General features: G+C 41.2%; 1 protein-coding gene across 3 annotated transcripts; it reads right to left on the bottom strand.

Annotated features, from left to right (window-relative positions):
* Positions 1 to 200: 200 nt before the first annotated feature.
* Positions 201 to 8,696, bottom strand: tspan2a (tetraspanin 2a). Of its 3 annotated transcripts, none has more exons than XM_072381710.1 (8): positions 8,465 to 8,696; positions 6,126 to 6,228; positions 2,529 to 2,626; positions 1,941 to 2,015; positions 1,746 to 1,838; positions 1,374 to 1,646; positions 1,144 to 1,212; positions 201 to 821 (listed from the first exon to the last, which is right to left on the bottom strand). In XM_072381710.1, the coding sequence occupies exons 1-7, from the start codon at positions 8,531 to 8,533 to the stop codon at positions 1,147 to 1,149; spliced, it is 777 nt and encodes a 258-aa protein (XP_072237811.1). In that variant the 5' UTR covers positions 8,534 to 8,696; the 3' UTR covers positions 201 to 821; positions 1,144 to 1,146. The 3 variants fall into 3 exon arrangements, with proteins under 3 accessions (XP_072237811.1, XP_072237812.1, XP_072237810.1); XM_072381711.1 differs by having other exon boundaries at positions 201 to 1,212; positions 1,374 to 1,457; positions 1,578 to 1,646; positions 8,465 to 8,690; XM_072381709.1 differs by having other exon boundaries at positions 201 to 1,212; positions 8,465 to 8,694.
* Between the last annotated feature and the right edge of the window lie 2,961 nt (positions 8,697 to 11,657).

Raw genomic sequence — 11,657 nt, 5'->3', positions numbered from 1 at the left:
GTATCCTTCCTGTTCATGTCACCTGTTATTAGTCTGTATGTTTTTTCTTATCAGCAGACTCGCACAGAGAGCTGATGTGTTCAGGAAACTCCACAACCGCAGAATTTACGTTGATGCTCTCGTCCGCTCTTCTCTTCTTACACTGAACAGGAAGCAAGCTGACAATCCAGGCACAGCGGAGGTAAACAACAGAAAACGTATCAATAAAAGCACCCAGTAGTTTTATTATGGTTATAGTTATGACACAAACTGTTCTATGATTCACATCTTATTGGCACGCCAACAAAATTTACATCCACGAGAATTCACACAAAATGCAAACTAGCTCACTGTTACAGTTCAAATGGACTCGAGAAGAGATCAGCACAAAATGTTTCTGACCTCGCTGACAAATTTGGAAATTTTACAAAAGGCAGTTTATCATCAGACCTTTATGACCCTTTGGGTTGATATCACGTCTACATTTCCTCTGTTGTGCTTTACAGTAGAAATACTTGAGAATGGAGGCAGGGGGCAAGCACAGCCGTTATGTACATATTCAAATCACGAGAAACAGGCAAATAATTCAGTAGTCGGAGGCTTGACTGTGTGACCGAACGACACAAAGTAGGCACATAATGGAAATTTACCCTGCAAAGGTAGGCTAGTCCTCAAAACACTAAGCACACAAAGAATGACTGGCATTAGACAGAAGACAATGAATAATGTTAACAGCGGGTGTGTAATGTAGTTGTCCATATTTACAACAACACTCCTCAGTCACTGTAGTCCAGTGTTGTGGCTACAGTGCAACTCTGCAGCCTCTGTGGAGCACCAGCAGTCTGACAAAAACATGTTAAAAAGCGAGGAATGTCACAGAGTTGTGGTAAAAGCTGAGTATGTGTTATGGAAAAGAACAGAGACATAAATCAGCGTTTCAGTGCTGGTGGAGTCAAGGGGGAAGGTGTGAAGATAACGATCCAGCGTATCGTGTTGAACGTGGTCCGCGTGGTGAACCTCCCCACCACTTCAGTCTGGACTATGAGGAATGCCATTGAAATGTAACTTTGGTGTTCCCCTTCTCATGCGGATACATTGATTATGAAGGGTTGAGTGAGTGTGTAGTGGTCTGGTTGTTGGTGGGAGGGCGTGCGATCTGCACACCATCTATATAATCTCCCTGCTGTTTCTGATAGCACAACAAAGGACCATACTGAAGATCATTCCAATTATCTGAAAACAGACACATACATTATTACTGGTTAAAGCACTTAATGCAGCCTCATATAAGCACTAGAAGCCAAAATGATCAGCAGCTTGAAGGTAAATGGTCAAAAATGTAAAACTGTCTTTTTTTTAATCAGGTTTAAGCTCAAGATTTTGTAAACTCTCACCACTACTCCGGCAATACCAATCCCTATATATCCAATGATATGCAGCTTTTCATCGAAGAAGTCTATTATCGCCGTCAGGCATTCCTGAAGACACAAAAACATCCACAGTGACATCTCCACAAATTTAATAGATATGTAAATATATATTGGTGTTATAGTGCCATCTTGTGGGCACAAAGTGTCACAGCAGGCAGGCGCTTTTACCTGGGTGCCCTCTTGAGTATTGCACAGAGCCTGAGTCGTGTCCGGTGAGGAAATTTCACAGCAGTTCAGCTGTGTGTGCGAAAAAAGAAAGAGAATAAAACTGTGTTGGTGCTACAAGTGCCAGCCAGTAAAAGGGATGTAAGTGAACACAACACAAGCTTTACTCACAGTTTTGTGGTAAATTAATGCAATCGCAGTGCGATTTGAATCGCTGTCCTCAGCAATGGAGCTGGTGTAAAACTTTTGGATGTCCTCTGCAATCTGATATAAAGGGGAGAATAAAAAATGGCAAAAAAATAGAAAGCTCTGAGATGACATTTTGATGTTTGGCTTATTAAACTGTAAATAAATTAACAACTTTACCTGTTTCTTGTTCATGAATCCAAAAACACCAGCAGTGATCTCTGCTCCAAAGATTATCAGAAGGCAAGCAAAGAACTGGAGGAAAGGAAAGAAAGTTAAGTATTGCTTTCAGGCGGGGGCTGTTTTTAGTTTAAGAATTGGAATCAAAGCTCAAAAACATTTTAGGGGTCCATACTTTTCCAGTAATTTTCCACTATCAAGTGTATATTTTCATTCTTACCCTTGAAAACAGTGCTTGGACAAACAGTTTCTGGGAGGATTCCACATAAATGTACATTAAAGTTTCATCTAATAACATGAAAGAGTATATCCACTATTAATTTATGAAACTTCAATTTCTTTCAGCTAATATGCTTAAACTTGCAAATGATCAGGAACTCAATGAAAGTGAACCAATCAAACTCTCGTCCCCTCAAATTACATTACATTGTTCTTTCTAGTTTTCCATGGAAACTATTTACCATTTATAGACCTCTAAAATGAAAAGATCTTACCTTAAAAAATTCACATTGAAATAGTTTCAGAGTAACATACAGCACAACAACAGCACTATTACAACATAAAGCACTTTTGAGACCTTGAACTCACCGACGCAAGAAGACACTGGGACTCACGCATGGCCCCAAAACAACCGAAGAACCCAACGACCATCATCAAGCCTCCTGCGCCAAGTAGGATGTACACAGCTGAGGAGAGACACAGGCAGATAGATCAAAGACATCAGAAAAATCCACCGTCATGTTCATGATCCATGAGTTCAGAGGCTCTAATGACGCATGATGGTCATGTCTCTGCAGTTCACAGCTTCAGCTGAGGGGGGCAGTGTGATCTAAGCACCTTCATGTCTCTGGAAGCAGAATTTATAAAAAGACTGTTGTTTTTGAGCAGCAGCAGGAACAAGTAGGTGGAAGCTCACAATCGGATTATTAGCCTACTCCTATAGCAGGTTGATTGGTGGTCTTTGTTGCCTGGCTTTTTTTCTTGGTGCAATTATTTTAGGGTGTGTGTGTGAATTGTGTCGGCGCTGCACTGGTTACTGTGTATGCATTACTGAAATCCACAGAAAAATACTGGTTTCAGTGGGGGGTTTTGTTGGGATTCAATAAGTGTAACCACTGAGCTCTCTCCTCCTCTGGGCTTTCACAAATATAGCTAGAAGTCCTTTCCATATATGGACTACAGTAGATGTCTGAGGCATGAGCAGAGTCTGTGTTTTATCATGGTCACACATGAAGCTCAACTGATAGAGTCCACTGAGAAACAAGGTTGCGGTTCACTCTTTTGATGCATTAGTGTGGTTTCTAGTTACAGACTTTGTTCATTTGTTCTCCTGCAGAGTAAAGCAGATGCCATCTGTCTAACAAAATGGCAAATCCAATTTAGGAGGGTTTGATTTCTGCAGAACACGACTGTCTCAGCTACCCTCAAGCTCAGGTGACGTCACCCCCCACCCCGCATATCTACTCCCCTGCTCCCAGCCCTCACTACTGGCTCCTCCACACTGTAACTATACACCAGGCTGCTCCCTGAGGTCCAGGCTCAGGACCTAATCAGTGACATAGACAGCAACAACTGCAGCAACTTAATTAATCCACATGGGTCCAATGCAAGCTGTTGTTTTCCTGTTGACGAGCAAAGGGTGGGGTGGGTGTAAGGAAGCGGTGAATAGACTACTGACCTGAAGGGAGCTGGAAGCATGAGATGCAGTTTCAAAGCAAATTCTTTGCAATGGAAAATATAATGAGCCACGAAAGCTTCTACTGTATATAAAAGGTGTCAACACAGACAGAGATCACCTGCTTGTTTTTTTCCATTAGGTAATCACTGACTTTAATGTTTGCTGTGTTGCCACAACACATAATCTTAGTGAATCTGGTGACATGGAGGAAAAAGAAACCTCCCTGCTTCTCAAAGCAGGTATCAGTTAGAGAATGTAAACATCTGTAATATCTCATAGTTGAACTTTGTTCCTAACTTATACACGCACACGTAATGGCTGATTAAACACCGGAGAGCATGGGGTGGAGATGACAGAATGGAAAGTGAATCACCCACAGGGAATTCTGCCACTTTTACTTCTTATGGTATCGCTGTGTTTCTTCTTTTGTCAGCTCAGGAGGTTTGTGGTAGTTTTATTGCAACTGGTCATCTCCAAGAACCTCTCCAGGATCATCCAAACATATATACATGTGTGTTAGTTTTCATTATTTCTGTAAATTGTTCTTTACTATGAAGTCAAAAACAATATAGATATGTTTTCAAATATATTTTTGATGTGAGATTTTGTTAGTTTTGAAGCTTTAAGTTCAGCGTTTTGGGACATTACCATGGAAACCAGGAGTCACATGCAAGCAGTTGTTTTGACTGAGAACTGTGGAAACTACCCACCTCCATAGGGCAGCCTCTTGTCAATTACAGTGTAGCCCTGCCCTGAAGTGTCTGTTTTACCCTAAATGGAACAATGGTCCAAACAATGCACATCACATTCAGTTAAATAAGATGTGAAAGTTCCAGCATATGTCAAATTAAGCCACCAAAAGAAATATCTCACCTGCTGTTGCTACTTTGCACAAACAGAAAACAACGGATAATTCTGCTCATATGCAGTGCTTTTTTAAATTTGGCTGTTTTCAGGCTGCAGCCCTGCATCTGTGAAGAGGTGGTTTAAATCCAAACAAAGCTTTACTATCTTAAAAAACTAAGACATTGCATTTGAAAGCTTTGTGCCTTTTCCCTCCTCATGTTTTCACAAGTTTCTGTGTGAAACTGTTTTTTTTTTAGGCTGAGCTGCATGATATCATGATAGTTAGTAGAGGAGCCTTCGGGATAGTCTTCTGCCACCTCACACACCCAACCTCCTGCTCATGTCCTGAGGGAGGAAACCAGCTCCCTGACAGCACAGCGGGGAGCTTATGAAGTGAAGTCACTGTTTTAGGTCATGGTCAAAATGGGAGTAACAAGAATAGGCTTCATTCTAATCATTCGCTCCTACACAGAGCATGAGAGAGAGGGTCTATTGTGTCGACTGTTGGACACTGAAGGCTGTTTGTCTTGTGTACTGTATGTTTTAATCATCTGCTGTGTGTTTTAGTGTGAGTTTTTGTAAATACAAAGTGATCCCCTTAGACTGGATATAGAGCAGACGGAGCTACCGCGACATCAGTGCATCATGGCACTTTTAAAAGATATTTTAAACTCAGTTGGACAAAATTATGTCTTGGAGGCTCAATGATATATTTAATAAGGGTAGTACTTTCACACTGATCACAAGGGGTGAATCTAGCTAATGAAACCCTAATTCATTTGTAATAAAATGTATTGATTTGTGTATTTAAAAGAAAAGTTGACGCTTTTTAAATGTGACTCTGCTGGAACCTGCTCCCAGCAGCCAGCTATGGTATTGATGGCACTTTCACTTTGGCTTAATTTCAGATAGGAGATGGCTAAATCTATGTTTGATGTACAGTCTATGAAAAAACTGTAGAGATGCTCAAAGACTATCTTAAACCACTGCAGTCTAGCATGGACATTCTTACATATTTGGCTACCATTTCCCACAATATAAGTTTTCTCTGACATGGCTTGTGAAATCCCAGAACATTTTCCTCCTATCCCAGAGAGCATAATAGGTGCAGTTACCAGTCTAGGAGAACAACAACAGACTCTGAATGAAGTAACTATAGCAAACAACTTCAGTTCAATGAGTACATGGTGCCATAGATATCAGAAGAGGTGTTGATCTGCTTATTTTCTTTCTTTCTTTCTTTCCATCTTTTAGATTTCTGTGCAGCATAAGCAGATGCTACCAAAGCCAGAGATTTCTGGCAATCAGCTTGAGGAGTGGTGCGCCATGTCTGTTCTGGAGAGAAGCCAATCGGAACGTCCCCACACTGAAAAGACCTGCAACTGGCCTGTGTTTTCTGTCACATTTAGCTTTTCTACTAGCTGAAAACAGAGCTGAGAAAAGTTGTACAGGTCTACTTTCCACTTTCACATATACTGAGAGCTGAGTATGGAATTTTTACCCCCAACAACACAAAAAAAGTACTGCCCCCTCTGGCTTTATCTGTTTTTTTAATTGAGTACACGAATGAGGATTAACTTTAAACCTCAACCTTGAGAGCACATTATGCTGAAAGTGATTGCACAAATTTGTTTTGTAGATGTAAGGCCATAAAAACATACCTATGAAGAAAGTGTCAGGGGCGTCATCGCCTGTCAGAAGCTCCACTGTGTCCGGGTCAAACCTGAGCCAGAGTCCCACCGCCAGGACCAACAAGCCCGACAACTGAGGATTTAAAAATCAATATTTGTGTTATTTTGAACTTCTGTCCAATAATAACGACATTTAAATACGGACACTTAGAGAATATGTTTGAATTTAAATTTTCCTTTTTAAGTTTATCCAGAAATCAATTCACAGTCAAGCTGTGAGGCCCCTCGTGCTTTTTTCTTTCTCGTATTACTGGTTAATTAAGATTCTGCATGTAGTGTTCCCGTCTTTGTCTTGTCAGTAAAGAGGCTGCTGATTCTCACTGCTTGTCTTTTCTTCTCTTTATTCAAAACAAACTCTTGTCACGAATGTTAATGCATTTCCATTTGAGTGACTAGAGTCATGTAAAAAAAAGAACATTTTAATTTAAAGTATCTCTTCTGTGCAGCAGCATTCCTCCTCAGGGAAGTCTGGCCAGAAATAAACCCTGAGAAAATTCAACCTCCTGGCCTCCTGCACACACAATGGCATTATCTGGTTTAAAGAACCAGGCAAGATGATGGATCCTAAATGTGTGCAGGTCCACAAGTATCTGGGCTTGCTTACAGGTAATTAGTCTGAAAAGTAGGGTAAAAGTTCTTAATCTTCATTTTGCAAATCTAAACTGTAGAATTAATCTTTTAACTTTTATTGTTCTTACTTCTTTTCTTGCTCTTTTTTCCAAAGGAGGGGGGGGACTTCCCTCCAGGAACAACTATGAACATAAAAGTTGGTGAAAAAGGAAGACCAGAACACTTTGCAACAGCAGCTCATGAGTCCACAAGGAGCATCATGTCTGAATGGCGGCTATCGTGGTCCATCTCCCACGGTGCGTTTCCGCCACAGGCTGTGCCAGCCTCACAGCGCCAGGGTGATGTAACTCACACTGGCATTGGCTGCTCATTGGCTCTGTACCCCAAAATGACACCGCACTGTACGCCTCTTTTGGCTCAGACCACAACAACTCTACTTTCAGCCCCAAAACTGTTAAACAAAGAGGCCGCTGTCAGTTTGGGTGACACAAGAGATCGTCTTACAGAACGCAGATGAGTCAGTCCAGCCTCTTAAAGCCATATATATTGCAGGCTTATCATTTAACAGTAAAACATCTGTACCACTGCTGACAGCTCAAAGAGTCTGAGAAATAAATAACTGTTAGATTCAGCCCAGACTGTTCTGCCTTCAATCTTCAGACCATGTATGTAGCCTCAGTCTGAATCCAGAATTGTCTGTAGTTCTCCTGTAATCTGAAGTAGGAGCATAAAATAATATAATGAAGCTGCTACTGATGTTTCTTAAAACAGTGCTTCACAAAAGTGGATGCTGGAACATAAAATTTAGAAGATATGGCTGTATCTTCACAATCCACAGACAATGTATAACAAGCTAACAAGCCTAAAATGAAACATACCATTTTTAACATATCATTCATACCTATACATATAAATAATGACAACACCAGATGTTAAGTTCTCTGTACAGAAAATCAAAAGTGGATTCACAGTAGCTGAAGCTGCAGGTAACCTTATCAGGGCAGCAGAGAAGACCAAAACAACCCTGCATGATGATCCAAAAACAGATATAAACTGCCTGTAAACAAAGAAAAAATAAACCCTATGATTTAGAGTGTCCCAGACCTGCTGCAGGAAAGTCACAGCACTTTGCCAAACCATGAGCGAGGATCTGTGCTGGAAAAGTAACAGTACACTGCAGCTCTGATGTATGTGCTGCAGAATGACCTGAGTACATTACACTCAGGATAAATCACACTGTGAATGTTTAAAGGTTAGTACGGGTCCTGATGGGATCGAGTCAGTAGTAATTGAAACACTTTAAAAGGCTGTCACATTGTTTTAGCGCTTTTTAATAGGTTAAACAAGAAGATAATCGATCATGTGGGAGTGTATGTGGGAGTCAGAGACAGAGCAGGTGCGCGGAGATCTGCTAAAAGGATTAATTTCCGAAATCTCCACTGAATAAATCACAAAAAAAATAATAATAAAACGTCAACAGCCAGCCTGCTATATGCAAGGCGTTGAACATGTAAACAGCATGTAGGTAAACACGCAGAACGAGGCGGAGGCGGTCACGAACAGGTTTTCCGCACGAAAACACCTATCTTTTGCACTAAATAGATTAATCCAATCTGCAGCATCTCCTCTGGCAACAAAATATATGCAGATGATCAGGGTGTGTAAACACTGGAGTAAATTTAAAATAGCAAAAGCGTTTTTTTTTTCCTCATGCAAACCCGTTTCTGGAGCGGACTCACCCAAAAGATGAAGTTGAAAGCGAAGAGCAGATATTTCACGCATTTCATCCGACCTTGCACTTTACTCATGATGTCGCCTGATTAGTCGATATGTCGATATATCTAAAACCTTTCAATATTTAGAAAATCCTCGCTACTTCCAGTAGGACATCAACCCCATGTAGTGATGAAGACCTGCCCCCGTACACACATGAATATAAACTGGCTGCTGATCGCCTTCCTGCACCGCCCATTTGTGATGTGAGGGTTTGTGAGGTGGGGTTCATGGGTGGTGTTAAGAGCCTTGAGGGGGGTAGTTAGGGGTCCGTCAACATTAAGGAAGATGCTACTTGTAATCTGTGATATTACTCCTTTGGGGTTTGGGTGTAGGTTAAGAAGGGGGTGGGGTTTGCCCAAAATTCAGCAAATATACCCTTAAACCTAACTCCAAAGATAATAAGTTTGTAGTTATAACTAAACACCAAATTATGCAACTACCTGTGTGTTCTGTGTAGAGAGCTAAAATCTCTTCTTTTTGTTTCTGTTCTTAATTTTTGCATAAATATAGCAAAAAAAACGTGGTTGTACTTTGTTCTGTGAAGCCACTCCAGATCAACACATTTCAGCTGTTAAGAAGCCAGTAACACTTACTTTGGCCTACAAATGACCTTAAAAAGTAGCCAGACAGGAATTTGCCTCATAACTAGCTTTGTGGATCACCGATAACAGTGTTTATTATGACAATATAATCTACTGAGTATGATGTATGTCTGTGGCCTGTGGGAAAAAGCTGGAGCTCCTGGAAAAAAAAAAAACCCAAAAACCCAAACAGATACAAGGAGAATATTGAAACTCCACAGAGATCGGTCCAGCCGATCTGCAGGTTTGATCTGAACCTTCTTGGTGTAACGTGACACACTATGCTACCCGTTCCTTATTGTGTTGTTTTCATCTGGCTTTGGGGGGTCCATCCTATTCCCAAATGCATGATATCTCTGAACTGCCTTGGAAGTGTTTAAAAACAAAAAGCGCCAATTTTGTCAAAATGTCAGCTCAAAAGATAGAATAATAAAGTGAGATAAAATGTCAAAGATATACTCTGCAAATGCTTGTTCCACTCAATGCAAATTAACCATTGAGCAGGCAACCAATTCCAAGGCATTAGATATAATTTTGTGATATTTCCCATAAGTGTAAATATATCTAATAACGATGCACTGATTTCAACAAGTTTGACTGTATTTGCTTCTTTACAAAATTTAAAAGTCAGTAAATAATATGGATAACATGCAAGAGTGCCATCAGCCTCCTGAAAACTGAAGTTACTGTGATGAAATCAGCATTCTGATATCACTGAGCTGAAAACACATCTGTCCTCTCAGTCTCACAGATTTACGGAAGTGTTGCACATATGTAAAGAAAAATATTTTTTTGGGAACACACTCTCAGGGGATCACAATTCTCAGCCTACCTGGGAAAATCTATGCCAGGGTGCTGGAAAGACGATTCCGACAGGTAGTCAAACCTCAGATTCAGGAGGAGCAATGAGGTTTTCATCTTGGTCATGGAACATTGAACCACCTTTTGCCTCACAAGGTTGTTGGAGGGCACATGGGTGTTTGTTTAACCAGTCTTCATGTGTTTTGTGGACTTGGAGAAGGTATCTGCTTGTCCCTTGTGGTGTCCTGTGGGAGGTGCTCCAGGGTATGGGGTATTGGGCCTCTTGTTACAGGCCATTTGGTCCCTGCACATCCTGATGCCAGTTGTACTCCGCTGCCCTTTGTCACAGATTCTGTTAATAACATTTCCGGACAGAATTTCTTGGTGCAGCTAAGGGTCAGAGGGTTTCCTCTTTGGTCAGTTTAGGGGATGAGAATTAACACCTCCATGTCTGAGGCCATGGTCTTCAATCGGAAAAGGCTGGATTGCATACTCCAGGTTGGTGTGAGTCACTGACTCTAGTAAAAGCAGTTTAAGTATCTTGGGATCTTGTTCATGAGTGAGGGTAGAAAGGAGCAAGAGATTGATAGGTTGATTGGGGCAGCGTCTGCAGTGCTGCAGATGTTTTACCGGTCTGTGATGGTAAGAAGAGAGCTGAGTTGGATGATGAAGCTGTTGATTTACAAATTGATCTTCCCACCCTCACCTATGGTCACAAGCTGTGGGCAGTGACTGACAGAATGAGATCACGAATACAGGAGCTCGATCATCCGGGATGGGCTGGAATAAAGTTGCTGCTCATCTACATTGAAAGCAGCCAGATGAGGTGGTTCAGGCATCTGGTCATAATGCCTTTTGGATGCCTCCCTGGTGAGACGTTTCGGACTAAACCTAACGGGAGGGGGCCTTGGGGCAGCCCCAGGACCTGCTGGAGAGACTATATCTCTTGGTTGGTTTGGGAATGACTCAGTCACTCCATGGAAGAGCTGGATGAGGTGGCTGGGGAGAGGAAGGTCTGGAGATTCCTGCTTGGACTGTTACCCCCAAAACCCGGATCCAGATAAGTAGCAGAAGATATATGTATGGATTGATATTTATTTGGCTTTACGGGGTATCACCAGAGCGCTTTGTTTCCTGTTGGCTTACAAATAAATACATTTATATATGGTAAAATATATCATCAAAACAAAGGATTTGTCTTTTACATATAGATTCAAATTTTTGCCCAAGGTGACTAAAATCATTAGCAGCTACATCCCCCAGCTAAAGATGTAGCTTAGTCTTTGTTGTTATGGTTAACATCCAGCATACTATGGATCATTATTACACATTAGTACATAAAAAAGTAATTTTTTTGTTAAACACCTGATTGATTGATTTGAAAATGTCTGTATTGTTGATGGATTTGCACTCTGAATACAAGCCAATTCTGCTTAATGCAGAATAAATATGGCAGTTAACTACAGCTCTTCTGTGTGATCTCTGCAGATCTCTGCAGGCCAGAGGGGGGTCAGCTCGCGTTCACCCACTCTGACATCCAGGCTTCTCATGTTTGTGCTTCCTTTGTTTCCTGCACAGATGTGGGAGGGTAACAGCGACCCCACTGTTAGAGGATCAGTCAGTGTAGATCATGAGACACATAACATCACTACCCACTTCCTATTTTTTTTCAGAGAAATAGATAGACAGTATTGTACAACATACAAATGATTTGTAGGGTCCATATGACCCAGAGTGAAATCATTGAGCTTCATCCTTGTAAACCTCATATCAG

The sequence above is a fragment of the Leuresthes tenuis genome, unplaced genomic scaffold (genome assembly GCF_036924035.1).
Source record: "Leuresthes tenuis unplaced genomic scaffold, fLeuTen1.0.hap1 SCAF_3, whole genome shotgun sequence".
In the NCBI taxonomy this organism is placed as follows: Eukaryota; Metazoa; Chordata; class Actinopteri; order Atheriniformes; family Atherinopsidae; genus Leuresthes; species Leuresthes tenuis.
This window is presented reverse-complemented; position numbering and strand designations above follow the sequence as displayed.